Source organism: Bombina bombina, chromosome 1 (genome assembly GCF_027579735.1).
Source record: "Bombina bombina isolate aBomBom1 chromosome 1, aBomBom1.pri, whole genome shotgun sequence".
In the NCBI taxonomy this organism is placed as follows: domain Eukaryota; kingdom Metazoa; phylum Chordata; class Amphibia; order Anura; family Bombinatoridae; genus Bombina; species Bombina bombina.
In genome coordinates this window covers 1,358,967,751-1,358,988,787 of record NC_069499.1, presented here as the reverse complement: position 1 = coordinate 1,358,988,787, position 21,037 = coordinate 1,358,967,751, and the positions used below count along the sequence as shown (strand labels likewise).

Genomic DNA, 21,037 nt, shown 5'->3' with positions numbered 1-21,037 from the left:
TAGGCTAATTTATAATCTTTTAAAGTAATAGCACTTTTATTTGTCTTTTTGTTTGAAATGGACATTAAAGATTATAGTATTTTTATTTTGAGATAGCCTCCTGTCTCTCAGGATGATGCTGTTCAGGCATTGCAATTTGCCACAGCTTTCTCCTCAAAGTCCCAAGTCTTTTATGGCATCACATGCAGTGCTCTGCAGTTCCCCTCACTCTCCTGGAGGAGTTGTTTGCCTGCAGAATTTGCTACCTAGGTATCTGGCGGTATCTGTGGCATCATCTGCTTTTCCTATACTAAGGGAAATTGCAAGAGGAATATTTGAGAATCAGTTAGTAAGGTTTCTGTTCCGCCTACTGCCTCACAGGTGGTTCTTCCTCATATGTCTGATGAGGTGGATACGTTAGTAGCCTCTGAGGGTGAAATCTCAAATTCGGACAGTATAATTCCTTATACTGAGGTATTATCCTTCAGTTTTAAGATTAACACCTTTGTGTATTGTTTAAGGAGGTTTTGGCCATGATGGAACGACTCCGTTATGTTGGCGTTGTCAATCCTAAGAATCTAGTAAACTTTATAAATTCTATGATTCCTCTGTGGAAGTTTTTTCTTGTCACAGACTGTGCTAGGAGATTTTTCTCTGGAATGGAGGAGCCTACGGCCTCTCCATCCTGAATGCGCCCGATCTTATCTGATTTCGGAAGCTAAGTAGGGTCGGGCTTGGTTAGTACTTGGAAGTCAAGCACGGTGCCTTAAGTAGTAGGGACCATTCCTGCTCTGGCTAGGAGAACTTTGATCCTTGGGGAGTATAGCTGTTCTTCCCAGTATAAATGGGCTCATTTTCTAATATGACTCAGTCCTTGATCCTCCGGGACGGTAGTTACTCTTTAACAGTTCCTTGGATAAGAAGCTGGAGATTAATGGTTCATTTAGAGCAATGCCTTGTCTTATTAGACTTGCTGTACTAGCCCGTCGGGCTTGGGTCTGAAATCCATATCGATCAGCTGAGAAGCCTACCTGTGGCTTGGTGGTACAGCATGGGCTTTTTAGTTCTGTGATTGCAGTTTCAAATGCTTCCTCCAAATCCACGCTTCTGACGTTTTCCTTTCAAGGATGGTCCTTGTTTGAATTTGATCTGATAGAATTATTCCTCAGACCTTGAGGGTTTAAGGGGGTTTTCTACTATTTGTCTAGAGAATAAGACTAAAGGAAAGTTTTCCTTTTCTGCCTTCTGCAGGGTCAGTCTTGTCCTTTGGAGTCCATTCTAAGATTTCTAGACAAAAGGTATAGTGTTCTGCGCCACGTGACAAGACCGCACAAGCTAACTAAGAATGAACGATAGCCCAACACAATCGTTCCTAATATATGATATAGGGGTACGAGGCAGGAGCGCCGTCTTCAAAAGAAGAATGGCTTAAGTGCGGCGTAGAGATGTATATTTTATGCAGAAGTTGCCTTATGTAGGAGTTGCAAACAGTGTGCTGCAATATATTTGATCATGCACAGTTGAAAAATACATAAATTGTACCAATTATATTCGAGAACACGTGCTCAGTATATTACGAGATACTTAAATATAGTTGAGCAAGAGATGTTTATGAATCAACACAGATTACACAAAATTATACAATTTAACGATAAGGAATTGTGGTTTAACAATAAAAATGGCACAATAGTGAAAGTGGTGTGCAGTGTGATACTGCCAAAGATAAAAGACTGCTATATTTCATAAGTAGTGTTTGCAAAAAAGTGTGACTAAAATCTTCAAATCAAAACATTATAACAACTTTTGTGTAAAAAATGGTAATAATATGAAACAATGCAACAGTTAATGTTGCAAATCGCTACATGTATTTAGAAACATTCAATGTTCTAGGAAATAATGACTCATTTGTGCTGTCACTGTGTACTAAGTAAAGTGATATTACGTGATGTGCTAGCAAGTATATTAGTTAGATATGTAAAATAAAATAACAGATGTATCATAGAGGAACTTTAATCTCAGGGGGTTTCTAATGAATGCGCAACTGGCTATATATTGGTTCACTACTAACCCTTTATTTAATAAGACGTGAAATCAGTTTAGAAATGTTAAAACATATTAAAATATGGTAAACATATTGAAACAAGATGATATATTAAAACATAGTAGCGAAATAACAAACGGCTAGATTACGAGTTTTGTCGGTAAAGCTGTGCGTGTCTAATTTAGCTCCACATCTCACCTCAATACCAGCGGTGCTTACGGTAGCGGTGAGCTAGTGTAACGTGCTTGTGCACAATTTCCCCATAGGAATCAATGGGGCAGAGCTGGCTGAAAAAAAGTCTAACACCTGGAAAAAAGCAGCGTTCAGCTCCTAACGCAGCCCCATTGATTCCTATGGGGAAACACATTTTAATTCTACACCTAACACCCTAACATGCACCCCGAATCTAAACACCCCTAATCTTAACCTAACTACAATTATTAACCCCTAATCTGCCGCCCCCAACGTTGCCACCACTATATTAAAGTTATTAACCCCTAAAAATAAGTCTAACCCTAACCCCCCTAAATTAAATATAATTTAAATAAATCTAAATAAAATTACTACAATTAACTAAATTATTCCTATTTAAAACTAAATACTTACCTATAAAATAAACCCTAAGATAGCTACAATATAACTAATAGTTACATTGTAGCTATTTTAGGATTTATTTTTATTTTACAGGCAACTTTGTATTTATTTTAACTAGGTACAATAGTTATTAAATAGTTATTAACTATTTAATAGCTACCTAGTTAAAATAAATACACATTTACCTGTAAAATAAAACCTAAACTAAGTTACAATCACACCTAACACTACACTATAATTAAATTAATTCCCTAAATTAACTACAATTAAATACAGTTAAATACAATTATCTAAAGCATGCAAAAGGCCCTTTTAAGGGCTATTTGTAATTTAGTATAGGGTAGGGCTTTTTATTATTTTGGGGGGCTTTATTATTTTATTAGGGGGATTAGATTAGGTGTAATTAGTTTAAAAAACTTGTAATTATTTTATTATTTTCTGTAATTTAGTGTTTTTTTTCCCATAATTTAGATAATTTTATTTAATTGTATTTAATTGTAGTTAATTTAGGGAATTAATTTAATTATAGTGTAGTGTTCGGTGTTATTGTAACTTAGGTTAGGTTTTATTTCACAGGTAAATTTGTATTTATTTTAACTAGGTAGCTATTAAATAGTTAATAACTATTTAATTACTATTGTACCTAGTTAAAATAAATACAAAGTTGCCTGCAAAATAAAAATAAACCCTGAGATAGCTACAATGTAACTATTAGTTATATTGTAGCTATCTTAGGGTTTATTTTATAGGTAAATATTTAGTTTTAAATAGGAATAATTTAGTTATTGATAGTAATTTTATTTAGATTTATTTAAATTATATTTAAGTTAGGGGGGTGTTAGGGTTAGGGTTAGACTTAGGTTTAGGGGTTAATACATTTAATATAGACCCACTACTTCCATACTTTGTGCTACAGGTGGAGAATAGGGAAAGATAGGCAGTCTGAAGTTTGGTTCTGTGAAGTTCAGTGAGAAATAAGCGCATTTGAACCAAGTCTATTATTACACCCAGAAAGATTACCCTTGTGGCTGGTGATAACGAACTTTTGGGGACATTGATTTCCTATCCATGTTCCTGAAGGAAAGATACTATTCTATGGGTATGAACAGTAGCCAGAGAAAGAGACCGAGCTTGGACCAAGATATCATCCAAATAAGGAGCAACAGAGATTCCCTAATCTCTGATCAATGCTAAGAGAGCCCCTAAAGCCTTCATGAAGATGCAAGGGGCGGTGGCCAGACTGAAGGGAAGGGCTAAACCTTAGAAACTGGAAATTATACTTTTGAATTTGAAAATGCAGATATGCATCCTTTAAATCTATAGTTGTCATAAACTGACCCTCCTGAATTAGAGGCAAGATGGTACAGGTCGTTTCCATTTTGAAAGAGAGTGTACCTAAACAAGCACAGAATAGGACAATAAGAGCACTCCTTCTTTGGGACAATGAAGAGGTTGAGTAGAAACCCTGACCCTGTAGAGATCTTGGAACAGTTTGGATCACTCCCATATCCTCTAAGTCTTGAACACATTGAACAAAGGCAGTCGCCCTTACAGGATCCTTTGGAATGTGAGACAGATGAAACTGTTTCCATGGAGGTCTGGTGTTCATGCAGATTTCTGGTCTGAGTTGGACTTTTAGGTCTGTTTGTTTTTAGACCAGGAAGATCCTGGTTTCCAGGAAAGTTTGGAGGATTCAGACTTCTGGTTGGAGGGGGACTTTTGATCTCTAGTAGAGCGAAAGGAATGAAAACAATTTGTTTGTTTGTACTTTCCCTTAGATTTCTTGTCCTGAGGTAGAAAAGCCCATTTTCCCCTAGTGACAGTTTTGATAACAGAATTCAATTCTGATTAAAAAGGGACAGATAATAGCATTTTCTTAGAAACAATGTCAGCTGACCAAGATTTAAGCCATAAAGCTCTCCTTAAGAAAACATCAATGGACATATTTTTATATCAATTTTGAAGACTGCATTACAAATTAAATCATTAGCCATTTTAAAGACTTTTATGCAGTTGGTAATATCCTCAAAAGATTGATCAGAAACCATCTGAGAAAGAGAATCACACAAGAAGGAAGCAGCAGCAGCTACACAAGTGATTGCTACTGCAGGTCTAAGCTGAAGAGCTGATTGGAAGAATAATTTCCTAAGAAAGGCCTCCATTGGATCCGTAAACAAAGAACTATCCTCCATAGGAATAGTAGTGCATCTAGCTACTTCCCAGATTGTTAAATTCTTCTCTGAAATTAGATACATTTTTTTAACCTGTTATAAGCTGCAAAAGGAATGCCTGGTTTTGTCCATTTTTTGCCAATATAGGCTGTAACCAAGTCTGGTGCTTCAAAAGCCTTAGATACTTTAGGCAGAGCTTTAAAAGTTGATTCAACTTATTTACAGGTTTGGAATCCTCTGGATTCAGTTCTAATAGTTCCAAGGTATTCAAAACTTCCTGAAATAGAAAGCAGATATGGTCCACTTTAAATCTAAAGTGGAATCAGCCTCAGGCATAGGATCAAGGTCCTCAGAGGAGGCTTCACCCTCAGACAGAGATTTAAGCAAGTCAGAGCTTTGTAAGGTTGGTGGTAACTGAACCTTGGGATAGAACCCAGCATATTACAGATAGTGTGAGGTAAATCTCCTGATTTTCGCTTACACTTACTTGGTTTGGGGATAGCCGCTAAAATTTCTGTCATAGTCTTATGAAGACTGGATTTAAACTCTGGAGATTAGTCAATGGAATTCCACTGGGCCACAAAAAACAGACATGGGCACTAATTGTCTGCCAGGTGTCATACTGACAGGATTATGGTTTGCGAATTGGAGATGTGGGACAAAATTAGTACACAACTGGTTAATTTGGTCCACTGGAACAGTTTTACATAATAAACAGGGAAAATTAACTGCAGAAAGTTTTTAGCCTGCACTATTTTCCCTAGGGGTCCCTTCTAATGGGTCAGTGAAAACAAGTGGGAGTACAGACATGACTGCAAAAGAATTAGCAAAACTGCAGGTAATTAGAAATAAAGATATATTCTAAAACTTTATATTATCAATCTATTTGCATAAACTACAACAAACAGCCTTTAAAAAAACACATTTAGGGGGTGTTAGGTTAGGGGGCTTAGTAATTAGATTAATACTTTGTGTTGTGGGGGGATGGCGGTATAGGGGTTAATTAGATTGCGTTGTGGGGGGATGGCGGTTTAGGGGTTAATAGGTTAATTAGGTAGATTGCGTTGTGGGGGGTTGGCTGATAAGGGGTTAATAGTTTTACTAGGTAGTTTGCGATGTGGGGGGGTTTGCGGAATTGTGGGGGGATGGCAATTTAGGGGTTAATAGGTTAATTAGGTAGATTGCATTGTGGGGGGTTGGCAGATTAGGGGTTAATAGTTTTAATAGGTAGTTTGCGATGTGGGGGGTTTGCGGATTAGCGATTAATAGAATTGTGGGGGGATGGTGGTTTAGGGGTTAATCACTTTTATTATTAGTTGCAATGTGGGGGGATAGCAGATATAGGGGTTTTGACGTGTCGGTTTAGTTTTTGGGAGGCGGGTTAGACTTTTACCGGTGATTGAACTTTGTTTTTTACTTAGGCGTTGGCAGATTATAAACTGCCATAAATCACTGGTGACTCCAGAAATGTGTATTTCCGCACATTTCTGAACATCGCCAGTTTATCCGACTAGTATATGATCTGAGGTCGCTCTATATGTGATTCACCTGATGTGCGAGGTGAACTTATGGGCAGCATGGGTTTCAACAGTTGCGCTGAAACCTACACCGTATATGTAATCTCGCCCATAGTCTTGGAAGGTACTTTCTTGTTAGCAATCTCTTCTGCAAGAAGAGTTTCTTGATTGTCAGTAACATCTTGTGATCCTCCAAGGACAAGGCTGTACTTCGTATCAAATATGATTTTCTCCCTAAAGTAGTTTCTACAGATAAAATCAATCAAGAGATTGTTCTTCCTTCCCTTTTTCCAGAACCGGCTAACTCCAAGGAAGATTGTTGCATAATCTGGACCTGGTCAGAGCGTTGAAGTTCTATTTCCAAGCTACTAAAGAGTTAAGAAAAACTATTAGTTTGTTTGTGTATTACTCTGGGACTCGTAAAGATAGCGTTGGCATCTTGGCTTAAACATGTGAATCACAAGGCTTACCTGAAGGCGGGTTGCCTCCTAAATGTATCACAGCTCACTCGACAAGAGCAGTGGCAACATCGTGTGCCTTTAAGAATGATGCATCTTTGGAGAAGATGGTCTTCACTGCATACTTTTTCAAAATTCTATTGTTTTGATGTTTTTCTTCACAAACAGCTTTTGGCAGGAAAGTCCTTCAGGCTGCAGTCTCGGCTAAATAGGAACTGTCATATAAAGTATTTTCCCATCCTTTCCGTAACATAGACCATCTGCTTGGGTATTAATCCCATATGTTATGGAAGACCATCATTATTTTTTGACAGAAAACAAAATGTATGCTTACCTGATAATTTTTTTTCTTTAGGAATGTTGATGGTCCACAGGCTCTGCTCACTTCATATTGGGCGACAGTTCTAATGACACCTCTATAGACCCTGCTTTGCCTTTCCTACCTTTCTTTCCTATTCTCTACTTGGCTATATGTTAAACTAAGCGAGAGATGGGAGGTGGGGGTTAAAGCTCTTGTATGTGTTTTTACTTCCTCCTAGTGGTGGGAAATATATCCCATATGTTATGGAGGACTGTGAACCATCATCATTCCGAAAGAATAGAACTTATCAGGTAAGCATTCATTTTGATTTTTTTTCACAGGCCTTAGCCTGCTCATCTTTCTGGATTTGGCTCTGCATCCCTTTTTGGTGCCCTTTCTCTCTCCCTCACTGGTCCTGTTTACAGACCATACAAGCTATCCGGGCCCAGTTTTAACCCTTTGAGGGGTGGGGTTCTGAGAAATAAAATCCCAATTTAACATTAAAAATACAAATTCTAACATTACATTACACAAAAAATCTAAGATTAAATTAAATTACAAAATCTAAAATTACTGAAAAAAAATAAAAAAGCCAACCCAAATTAAAAAAATCCTTATCTAAGACTAAACTACCAATAGCCCTTAAAAGGGCCTCTTGTATGGCATTGCCCTTAAAAAGTCAGCTCTTTGCCCTAAACAATTACAAATAACCCCCTAATTTTACAGCCCCCCACCCACCCAACCCCCCAAAATAAAAAATCTAACTCTAAAAAAATCTAATCTACCCATTGCCCCTTAAAAGGGCAATCAGCTCTTTTGCAGCCCATTAAAAAATAAAAAAGCCCTAATCTAAAAAAAAACCACCCCAAAAAAAACCCGTTCCTGAAGTCATCTTCTTCCATCTTCTTCCAGGAGCTGAAAATACAGGTGGCTCCATCTTCATCCATCGCTGGACCATCTTCTTTCTTCTTGCTGGAGGTGCTGAGGGGTCTTCGCCGTTGCACAGATCCGGATCGCTGATCCTCCTCAGCGGTGGTGGTCTTCAGCGACGTGGAGGTCTTCTTCATGCGATTATCAGCCACACACACTGAAGATTGAATGCAAGGTACCCCTTTTATATTGGGGTACCTTGCATTCCTATTGGCTGAAATATTCAAATCAGCCAATAGGATGAAAGCTTCTGAAATCCTATTGGCTGTTCAAATCAATAGTCTCCCACTGTTTTATCAATTTTTATTTTCCCATTTTTAACTTGAACAATAAAAGCTACGTTTTATGGAAACTTATCATACTCTTTCTGCCTCTTAAGTCTGGGCACAGAGTGATAGAGTTGCATACTTTCAGTGGTTTTCTTTCTTCTTTCCACATTCTTTTTGTATATATTACTAATGCAAAGCACCACCCCGCACTGAACATAATTAAGATACAAGATTATGCAAAAACTAAGCTAACCACTAAACTGTGAAAAACAGATATGCATTAGTGGGGATTTTCTTTAATAGTGCCATTGTTTGCTGCATAAACTAATTCTAACTAACGCCTGGACAAAGGTCTCAACATCAGGAAGTTTAGTCAACTTCCTATGGAAAAGAACAGAAAAGGCGGAAATCTGACCTTTCAGAGAACTAGCCGGTAAACACTTGTCAAGGCCATTCTGTAAGAGCTAAAGAATTCTAGGGATCCGGAAAGAACATCAAGAGAATCCTTTAGAAGAGAACCACACAAAGTATGCTTTTACAATCTTGAGGTCAATCCTTTGAGTTACAGGTTTCCTAGCCTGTATCAGAGTTTCAATCACAGAATCTGTTCATCCTCTATGTCTCAAAACTAGGCATTCAACCTCCATGCCATCAAATTTAGAGATTTGAGATCCTGATGGAAAAGAGGAGCTTATGATAACAGGTATTGTCTCAGAGGAAGAGGCCATGGAGGAGATGAGGACATCTGTACTAGATCCGCATACCATGTTCTGCAGGGCCAGGCTGGCACAATTAATATTATTAATGCTGACTCCTGTTTTATCTGAGCAATGACTCTTGGAAGAAGAACAAACAGGTAAAAAGGTTTGCTAGATGAAACTCCCATGGACATATCAAGGCATCTATCATGTGCACCCTTGTATCTCTTGATCTTGCACAGTTCTTTGGCAGTTTGTGATTTAAATGTGAAGCCATCAGATCGATGTCCAGTAGGCCCCATTTGATCAATAATTGATTGAATACATCCTGATGGAGTGACCATTCTCATGGATAAACCGATTGACGGTTGATTTAATCCACCTCCCAGTTGTTGATACCTGTTATGTGAATCACTGACAGGGAGCACTGATTCCTCTCTGCCCAGGACAGAATCTGAGATCTGATCACCACTATTATAGAGCCCAGCACCTTTGTAAAGATGCATGGAGCTGTTGCTAGACCCAAACGAAGGGTGACAACCTGGTAGTGTTTAAAAGAAATATAAGGAAAGAAAAAGAGGTATCTTGTGGCACACTTAAATGGAAAACTTTATTTTCGATCTGATATTATAGAAAAGGCACTAAGGAGAAAATTAAAATATAACTTTTATTAATTTCTTTAAAACATTTAAATGACATGAAAACAAAACATATAAAATAGGGAGATTTGATGTTTTCAAAAGGTGTATCCCAAATGGTACTAAATTGTCATATGTAAGTTACATAGGAACAGCTAGATAATTGCTGTTAATAAATAACCTCTATCAATCTGTATTTAGTTTTCCTATTACCATGGGAATTTACTTATACTCATTAGTGTCAAATTTCCCTAGAGATGATCTAAGTCATCAAACATAACTTGCTTATGGTAAAAATAGGTGTGAAAAACATTAAAATTGCTGTGTCAGGGATCACACAGGGAGATAGTGTATAACTTATTGGTGTAACTTGCGATCTCGACTTAATGGGGAATTATGTCAAATATTTGGTGTAACAATATATTCCAAACTTGTTGTTTATTACTGGTGGCTGAGTGAGGTGCTTAGACAATGTTGCAGCATTGCCCCAACCCAAAACTAACTGGTTTGGTTTGGACCACAAGATAGCATGAGTAATGCCTAATAAATTCTTAAATATAAGGATTGCCCCCAAAAATATACACAATATTAAGTGGAAATACCCCCCTGAGAAGTTAAAGTATTATTGGAGACGTCTTCCAATAATATGATAGTGTTCTGTGACACAGCTAGTTTTATTAAAATGATATATATATGCGCTTCTCGTTATACATAAGGGGAATAACCCCTAGATTAAAGTATTCTAAATCAATATATTTTAGCTTAGGACCCGTTAATGGGTGATGGACAGAGTGTCACTGGTTAGAGGTAGTAAATAAGTAGAGGTAGTTTAAATTTTTATTTTAAACAGAGAGCATAAGGAGAAGCAGAGCTCTGCTTCTCCTTATGCTCTCTGTTTAAAATAAAAATCTCCTAATTTTGTTGGCCGTATGTCGGCAATTTAGCTTAAACTTGGTGGGTAGTTAGCGGGTAAAAAACTTGCTGTTGAACTATTGTAAAATCGTAGTGTATGGTCATTATTGGATTGTGGAGTATCCACATTGCTCCTATTTTTTGATAGCCTTATTTACGATAGCCTTATTTACTACCTCTAACCAGTGACACTCTGTCCATCACCCATTAACGGGTCCTAAGCTAAAATATATTGATTTAGAATACTTTAATCTAGGGGTTATTCCCCTTATGTATAACGAGAAGCGCATATATATATCATTTTAATAAAACTAGCTGTGTCACAGAACACTATCATATTATTGGAAGACGTCTCCAATAATACTTTAACTTCTCAGGGGGGTATTTCCACTTAATATTGTGTATATTTTTGGGGGCAATCCTTATATTTAAGAATTTATTAGGCATTACTCATGCTATCTTGTGGTCCAAACCAAACCAGTTAGTTTTGGGTTGGGGCAATGCTGCAACATTGTCTAAGCACCTCACTCAGCCACCAGTAATAAACAACAAGTTTGGAATATATTGTTACACCAAATATTTGACATAATTCCCCATTAAGTCGAGATCGCAAGTTACACCAATAAGTTATACACTATCTTCCTGTGTGATCCCTGACACAGCAATTTTAATGTTTTTCACACCTATTTTTACCATAAGCAAGTTATGTTTGATGACTTAGATCATCTCTAGGGAAATTTGACACTAATGAGTATAAGTAAATTCCCATGGTAATAGGAAAACTAAATACAGATTGATAGAGGTTATTTATTAACAGCAATTATCTAGCTGTTCCTATGTAACTTACATATGACAATTTAGTACCATTTGGGATACACCTTTTGAAAACATCAAATCTCCCTATTTTATATGTTTTGTTTTCATGTCATTTAAATGTTTTAAAGAAATTAATAAAAGTTATATTTTAATTTTCTCCTTAGTGCCTTTTCTATAATATCAGATCGAAAATAAAGTTTTCCATTTAAGTGTGCCACAAGATACCTCTTTTTCTTTCCTTATATTTCTTTGATATTTAACCAGGTATCAGGCACTGCCCCCCAGGGATACATAGGCCTACCCTGTTGGGATATTTTGGGAAACTTTGACCTGTCCCCAAACGTAAATCCCCTTTTTTTAGGGGAATTACTAAAATTCTAACCTGGTAATGTTTGTCTATATATGAAACCTACAGTAGTCATAAACTGACCCTGTTGAATTAAGGGCAGGATTGTGCGTATGGTTTCCATTTTGAAAGGTTGGAATGGTTTCCATCTTGACAAACATGTTTAAAGTCTTTAGATCTAAGACAGGTCTGTAAGTCCCGTCCTTCTTTGGGACAATGAACAGATTGGAGTAAAACCCTTGACCCTGTTGAGACACAGGTACTGGGATAATTACCCCCATATCCTCTAATTCCTGTACACAGTGTAGTAGGGCAGCCGCATTTGACTGAAGTTTGGGAACATGAGACAGAAGGAATCGCCCTCAAGGAGATCTGGACCGAAAGCCTATCCTGTAACCCTGTGAAATTATATTTTGAACCCAGGGTCCTGGACGGACTTGAACTAGGCCTCCCGAAAAAGTCTCAGTTTGCCCCCTACCAGAATAGAATCTGGTTTGGGGGCAGCACCTTCATGCTGATTTAGTGGTGGTGTTGGACTTTTTGGATTGCTTACTCTTTCTCCACAAAGAACCAGGCTTCCAGGCTGACTTGGAGGGCTCAGGATTTTTTTATCGTGAGGACGAAAAGCTCCTTTCCCACCAGTAAATGTCTTAATAATATAGTCCAAATCTGAGTCGAATAGAATCTTGCCCTGAAAGGAAAGAGACATCAGTCTATTCTTAGATATCATGTCTGCTGACCAAGATTTTAATCATAAGGATCTCCTTGCCAGCACTGCAATAGTCATGTTTTTGACATTGATCTAAATAATGTCCATCATAACATCACACATAAATGCTTAAACCAGGGCCTCAATGCAATTTTGTAAATCCTCGGTAGAGAAATTGTCCACCACCATTTTGGCTAGGGAGTCAAACCATAGTATTCCTGCTGCGGCCACACAAGTGAGAGACACTGCTGGTCTAATAAAAGACCTGTTTGGAGAACAGCTTCCTTAAAAAAAACACCAATTTGAGGTTCATTGTATATCTAAATGATCCTCCATAGGGATAGGCATACGTTTGGTGAGAGTGGAAATAGCAACATCAACGTTAGGAATGGTTTCCCACACCTCCACATTCTGTTCTAGAATGGGAGACATTTTCCTAAATCTTGTGGAAGGAGCAAAAAGGCACACCGGGCTTTTCCATTCCTTGGCAATATAGTAGGACTAAATCAGGGACTTGAAACACCTGTGGAAATTTTGGTGGAGCTTTGAAAACAATATTTAACTGATTACCAGGTTTGTTTTTAGCAGACTTTTCCTCAGAAATTTCTACAATCTTCCATACCTCCTGCAATAAATTGGCATTGTCATATTCAGGATCAAGCACAGACTCCTGTTCATCTGACATTTCCCCATCAGAACTAGAAATGTTTGCGTCCTCAGAGTCAGTGCGTTGAGGGAAAGAATTTTGCACACTAACCTCATGAGACTGAGATAAAGTAGTTATGGCTGAAATCCCGTTAGGGAAATACTGTGCACATAACAGGGTATTCCTATGCCCCTGTATTATTCAGCTGCTGTAGAGTCTTTTCTGTCTTCTTTGTAAATTATACTCCCCATGGGTTTCACATAGGTCTGAGCTCCCAATTTGTAATCCATAAGCAAGTATTTGGAACAACCCCTATTCTCAACCAACTCCTACGAGGCTAAGAACAAGTCTGAGAGAGATGGGAGGTGATAGGGTTTTAAAACTCTTGTATAGGTTCTTGACCTCATAGTGGCAGGAAATATATCCCATATGTTATGAAACATTGTGGACCGTCATCATTTTATGAAAGAAAACACTAAAACAGACATTAAACATAATTTTATTGAATAAAAAGAAAAACTTTCGATCCCCCTTGTATCCCCGACACTAACCTCATCCATGATGAGCTGAACCACCAACTGCATAGTTAGTGGTTCGGTTTTTGTTCTGTGAGGAAATATAGTGAACTCAGTACTAAAACATACTAAGGGCTACTAAGGGGTAATAAGGCAATGAAAATGAGGGCTTTTAACTCTAAATTCCATAGGTAAAGCGCTATTCGTAAAGGCTGAGAACCCCCAACTAGATAGTACCTATAAAAGGAGGGTACTAGGGATAGTTCCTGGGCTGTGTTTAGTGTCTAAGTCACTTACCTGGACTAAATGTAGCCACCATTCAGCAAGCGCTATCCAGGGTTCTGAACCAAAAATGGGCCGGCTCCTTAGCTTAGATTCCTGCTTTTTTAAATAAAGATAGCAAGAGGACGAAGAAAAATTGAAAATAGAAGTAAATTAGAAAGTTGCTTAACATTGCATGCTCTATCTGAATCATTAAAGAAAGAAATTGGGTTTAGTATCTCTTTAAGTTGAATGTTGTGATCAGGTGCAATGTGACTAAACTGCAAGCCTCTGACAAAGCAAAACAACTACAGTGCTGAAGAGGACAGCTATAGGTATATCTGAAAAAAGAACACTTTTGAGTGCATAAATGTATACTTGTTTTTAAAAGGTGCGGTTATTCTTATGATACATAATTCTGCACACTGCAGAATTATGTGAAAGTTTTACCAATGTTTACTGTCCCTTTAAATACATTTTGTTACCTTTCTCACTAGTCTTTTTTGTTTATTAAAATTAGTAGGATCAATCCATTAGTACAGATTACATAAGCAAATAAGAAAAAAACATTTTTTAAACTTTTACCCTATTAAATATTTTTTTATAGCTGCTAATTAATTTGAATTGTGATTTAGATTTATTTTTATACAGATAATGATTAAGGTAGAAAAAAGCTGTTGTCATTGATGTCACCCTCTTTTTGTTTATCCCTCAGAAAAAGCGACACTTACTGCCGTTGAGGAAGGGAGAATACGAGAGCTTTGTTTTTCCCTTAAAGATAAAAATCCAAGGGCCTGAGTGGACTATATTTGTAAGTAATGTTGAGTTTGAAAAAAAGTTCAGCTTTTAAACATCTTGTGAGCTGAATTCCCTTTTAAGGGCAATAAAAGAGCTGAATGCCCTTTTCAGGGCAATGCCCATACAAATGCCCTTTTCAGGGCAATGGGTAGATTAGGTTTTTCAGATAATTCTTTTTTTTATTTTGTGGGTTTGGGGGGTGGGGGGTTGTAATGTTAGTGGGTCTTTGTATTTATTTGTGAGCATTAGAGCTGTTTAACTTAGGGCAATGCCCTACAAAAGGCCCTTTTAAGGGCTATTGGTAGTTTATTATAGATTAGGTTTTTTATTTTGGGGTGTTTTTTTTTAAATGGGTATTAGAAAAGGAATATTTTTTATTATTTTTGATCATTTGTTTGTTATTTTGTGTAAAAAAAAATTCCGTTTTGGGGTGGGGTTTTTTTTAGATTAGGGTGGGCACTCTGAATGCCGGGGGCGGAGTCTAGCCACGCAAGAAGATGGCTGCTTCTTAGGAGGGCTCCTATCTCCTACTCTGACAATAAGCACTAAAAAGCTGGCATTATCCCATTTTTCCCTTCCCTTTTCCCATCTGAGCACTTGAAAACATACCTAGCACTGAGCTAGGCAAAATCCGTTCAGCCTGCCATTAACAGCTGCAGAGTCACAGACTGCGGCCTTCCGCCACGCAACCTACGTGGCAACAGAAGAGTTAGATTTCTCGGGGCTGATGGAGTAACCCGGAGAAGTACCGCTCCAGCAACCGAGGGGTGAGAAGGCTCAATAAAAACACCGGAGCAAAAGAAGACACAGCATCAGTAATTTCACTGAGCCATCAATCAACACGTGAGTCAAGGGCGGAGTCTAGCCACGCAAGAAGATGGCTGCTTCTTAGGAGGGCTCCTATCTCCTACTCTGACAATAAGCACTAAAAAGCTGGCATTATCCCATTTTTCCCTTCCCTTTTCCCATCTGAGCACTTGAAAACATACCTAGCACTGAGCTAGGCAAAATCCGTTCAGCCTGCCATTAACAGCTGCAGAGTCACAGACTGCGGCCTTCCGCCACGCAACCTACGTGGCAACAGAAGAGTTAGATTTCTCGGGGCTGATGGAGGACCTGGTGAGGGAACACAGCCTTTTAATCTGATAACCCGGAGAAGTACCGCTCCAGCAACCCGAGGGGTGAGAAGGCTCAATAAAAACACCGGAGCAAAAGAAGACACAGCATCAGTAATTTCACTGAGCCATCAATCAACACGTGAGTCAAGGGCGCCCTCAGTCACCTCATATTAACACCCCGCCTAACCATACATACATAGGCAGACCTCCGGAGGCAGCGCGGTCAATTCAACTGCTACTGAATATTTTAAAGTACATTACCGCATAGCCGCTTACACGGAGCTGACCTCCCACCTGGTAATACACGCTGCCTAACAGTCCTGACACTAGGCTACTCTGCATGTGATTACTGTGCACAAACCCTGATTATTAAATTTCAAGGGACTTTGATGTTTCAGTAGCTGTGAGTAACAGCAAGAGAGCCCTTTAGAACTTGTTAGCTTATTGCACATAAAGGCAAGCACCGCAACAGTTATTAATAGGAACACACCAACCACAAGATAAACGCTCCTTTTCCCTTCTATCTATATTACCTCAATCTTTCCCAGGAGCCAAAAAAAAGATCTTCTGGACACACAATAACACAGTGTGAGATTCTTTTTATTTCTATCATAGTCCAGGCTGCACCAGCTGCCTGAGAGGGGGATGCCTTGCAAAGAAAATATAAAAAGTGATAAAATATCTACATCCAAATCACTGAGTCACTACCTAAAGCCTAAAGAACCAATTCCCTCCTCAGATACAGAAGAAGCAAGAGAAATGCAGTCTCCCACGACACCCCTTCACCAGGCAGTGGAACAAGATTTAAGCTCTTTCATTACAAAAAAAGATATTACAAATCTATCTTCATAAAGGTTGTCCTCCATGAGATGAGGACCCTATTTGGGGACTTGAGGAGGGACCTAGGGGCTATGGAAAAAAGAGTGGTTACTTTAGAGGAGCACCAAGAAACCCTCGCTGAAGAAGCTCGCTCTAATTCCTCTAGTATTCAAGATCATGAAGCCAAATTGCACACCCTCTCAGATAAATTGGAGGACCTGGAAAACAGGACACGGCGCAATAACTTGCGTATAAGGGGTGTTTCCGAATCTATCTTCCCTCCTGCGATTGAGGGCTATCTTCAAGCTCTATTAAGAGTCATCAAAGGTGACCAATCTGCCGAAGAAGTCCAAATAGAACGTGCCCACAGAGCCCTACGCCCTAGGCCTCCTCCTAGAGCCCCGCCGAGGGATATAATTGTCAAATTTTTAAAATATAAGGATAAGGAAGATCTTCTCAGAAAAGCAACAGAAAAACATCTAATTTTACATGCCGGAGAGGAAATTCAACTGTTCACAGATCTCTCCCCTGCTACACTCCAGAAGAGAAGAGAACTATCCCATATTACCTCCACCTTGAAGAAGCATGGTGTCCCCTACAGATGGGGATTTCCTGTCTCCCTAATTTCTACATTCAAGAATAGAACCGCTATATTCAGACCTGGATCGGATCCAATTGTCTTCTACAAGGAACTGTCATTACCCATAAACTCAGACGAAGAAGAGGTTCCTGGACCCCCTTGGGCACGTCAGAAGGTTGGAACCACAGCAAGTTCTAGCCCTACTCAACATTGAAAAATGTCACCTACTTTTTCTACAGACCACTGGACTTTATTTCCACAAGTCTCAAAAGCCAAGTAAGTGTCCGACATCATTGACACACGAGACACAGACGGTGAGTGTTGAATGAAAACGCTTGTTCTGTACATATACACATAGACTTTTCTTGACAAGGCTTACTAAAGAACATTTGAACTGTCACCTTTATAGTGACTCTGTTCCCAGACGACGGGAATATAGTTTCCTTTGAGAAAGTATAGTGCATGAATGGGTGCTCATTTTGAGTCTCTCTACTCCATTTTTATATATTTGTTATTTCCAGCTAAATCAGAATACTCTGTGTGACTAATTCTTATGCCATTCTGGGGTAATTAAACACATACATGAAAGTTCTCATAAGGTACATTTATAACTATATGCCTTTCAACAATGTGAGATTAGATAAAATGTTTTTCAATGTTATAGAGTTGTGCTACTTACTACTAGTTCAATTATTGTTATACATGTTTTAAGGTTTGTAGCTGTGTTTTTGTTCATAGGAACCCTGAAGCACCTGAATGACCTAGCCTATTTCTTAAACACTAACTTACGGCCTATATAATGAGGTCACTTCAGCCTCTTGTACTCTGAAATGTTACCCCACCCCTTCCCCTTATCATTCCTTCCCTCCCACCCCCCCTTACCTTCCCCTTGGAGCCCCTTAACTCCCCATCAAAATCCCTTCCCCAACCCCTACCTTCCAAAAACCCTTTTGCCAGCTAACTTTTTCATTTTCAGATATACATTCCACCTAGTCAGAGGTGGAGATACTTCCCCTGTCTTGTAACTTACCAGAAGGTTTTTCAGGCCATTTCAAGACTATTGTCACCCTGTGGGTTGCCCCTTACTGGGGGTTAATTCGCGGGCTACTTATATAATTCTTTCTGCTTGTTAAAGCCTTCGGAATTTTTCTAAACTTTCTCTACTTTTTCTCTCTTCTGACTCCTTTTCCTTGCCTTCTTTAACTACCTTCTCTCCTTCCCCCCCCCCTTTTTTTTTTTCCATTCTCTCCCCACCATGCCAGACCACCATAGCAGATTTAAAGAACATTCCTTCCAAATAACGTCTATCAATGCCAAGGGTTTGAATAACCCAGGCAAACGATCTATTGCTATTTGGGAATTGAATAAACTGAAAAGCCAAATTATCCTACTACAAGAGACTCACTTTCAAAAGGGTAGAGAACCTCGTTGGATTCTGCCCCACTTTCCCATAATGCACTTTGCCTCTGGCCCAGACAAAAAAGGTGGAGTAGGAATACTCATACACAAATCCCTACCTGTACAAGTAAACCAAATGGTCAAAGACACAGAGGGGAGGTTCATCCTACTAGTAGGCTCTCTTTATGACCAACAATTTACTATTCTAAACATATACGCCCCCAATCAAGCCCAAACCAAATTTTTTAAAAAAATCGTGAATCTGTTGTTGGACCATGCTAGGGGAGTGATCTTCTTAGCGGGTGATTTCAACCTTATTTTTGACCCAAAACTAGACTCCTCAATAGGAGTGTCTACGGTTCCAAAAACCACTCTTAGAACAGTAAAAAATTCTCTAACTAATCTAGACCTACATGATTTGTGGAGATCCCTGCATATAAATGAAAGAGATTATACCTTCTACTCTCTCCCACATAAATGCTACACAAGAATCAACCACATTATGATAGACTCCCACGGCCTCTCTCTTGCCGCACAGTGCAGTATTGTAACATTACTTGGTCCGATCACGCCCCTATCACTTGCTCCATTCTTTGGCCGAACTTACCGATTACCAATAGGACATGGAAGTTAGATGACACGTTACTGGACAATCCTACATTTTTGAATGAAATAGAGAAGTCTCTAACAGAATATTTTTCACTTAACGAAAACACAGCCACGTCGTCTGCGATAGAGTGGGAGGCCCACAAAACAGTTATACGTGGTCTCTTTATCAAACAGAGTTCGAAAATAGCCAGGGAGTCCAGGGTTTATCATTCCTCCCTCCTAGAAAGAATTCACACCCTAGAAAAAGCTCACAAGCAAAACCCTTCTGCTGACTCGGTTTTCCATGACCTTACTTTAGCTAGAACAGAACTTAAAGAACTCCTTACCAAAACATATCAACGTAATGCATTACATCTAAAACAGTATTATTATGAAGGGGGAAATAAACCGGGAAAAATTATAGCAAGAACTCTCCGCAGGAAACAGTTATCCTCTTACATACATTCTATCAAATTAAAAAACGGCACCCCAGTTACTAGCAGTAAACTTATTGCCTCAACCTTTAGGGATTATTATAGATCATTATACAATATAGCAGACACTACATCTGTCCCACACACACAATTAGAAATGGAATCTCTTGAAGAACAAACAAATGACTATTTTAAAGACATTACCCTCCCCTCTCTATCCGAGGAGGGAAAATTGGTACTAGCTGCCCCTTTCTCTGCTGACGAACTACAAACAGCAATCAAAGACATGCCGACAGGCAAAAGCCCAGGTCCAGATGGCTACACCCCTAAATATTACAAAATGCTTAGTAAAACACTATCTCCTCATTTGCTTAAACTTTTTAATTCCCTTAGAGACAGTCCCACATTATCTAAATCACTGCTTGAGGCGCATATTACAGTTATCCCAAAACCAGGGAAACCTGCCAACTGTCCAGAGAATTTTAGACCCATCTCACTTATAAATTCGGATATGAAACTTCTTGCCAAGGTCCTCGCAAACAGATTGAATAAATATCTACCAAATCTGATCAACTGTCGCGGACTCCGATGGTCCTTCTCGCATCTGATGCGGAGAAGGCCTTTGATATGGTGCGCTGGCCTTTTCTGAGCAAATCAATGACTGCGATGGGAATCCCTGAACCCTTCTTAAACTCGGCTATGGCTTTATATTCCTCCCCAAATGCAAAGATTAGAATAAATGGCACTCTCTCGGAGTCCTTTGACATCAATAATGGTACTAGGCAGGGCTGTCCCTTATCCCCCCTTCTCTTTGCCATATCTATCGAGGTATTAGCCCAAAACGTTAGAGAAAATAAAGAGATCACGGGAATAGTGGTAGGTGAGAAGGAACACAAGCAAGCTCTATATGCTGATGATGCACTATTCTCATTGACTAGTCCCTGCACTGTTAACTGAGATAAAAAACTATAGCAAGATTTCCAACTTTCACCTCAATGTCTCAAAATCTGAAATTCTTAACATTAACAATGACCCAATTCAGGTAAAAAAATTAAGCAGTTATTATAACATTCCCACCGCCCAACATAAACTGAAATATTTGGGGATTAATCTCACCCACTCCAATCAAGATCTATACAAACTTAACTATGGAACGATAAAGAACAAAATAATTAGAGACCTCTCAGTTTGGAGAAATAAAAAACTCTCGTGGTTAGGGAGAATAGGAGTTTTAAAAATGAATGTCCTTCCTCGCTTCTTATATCTCTTCCAAACTCTCCCAATACAACTCCCGGCAGGTTACATAAATCAAATACAAAAAGCCTTTGAACAGTTCATCTGGGATGGGGCTAGACCCAGAATTCCCAGGAGGACCATGTATCTCTCTAGGGACAGGGGGGGGGGCTGGGAGTTCCTTGTTTACAAACATATAAAACTGCAGTATCTCTCCAACACATAGTAGAATGGGGACATAATTCGCAAGATAAAACATGGATACATA

General features: G+C 38.8%; 1 protein-coding gene across 1 annotated transcript in view; it reads left to right on the top strand.

Annotated features, from left to right (window-relative positions):
- DCST1 (DC-STAMP domain containing 1) overlaps positions 1 to 21,037 on the top strand; it is a 136,712-nt gene that overhangs the window by 73,304 nt on the left and 42,371 nt on the right. The window contains exons 11-13 of the mRNA XM_053719665.1: positions 14,517 to 14,612; positions 16,572 to 17,291; positions 17,356 to 17,430. Coding sequence (XP_053575640.1) covers positions 14,517 to 14,612; positions 16,572 to 17,291; positions 17,356 to 17,430 — 891 coding nt within the window. The remainder of the gene's footprint in view (positions 1 to 14,516; positions 14,613 to 16,571; positions 17,292 to 17,355; positions 17,431 to 21,037) is intronic.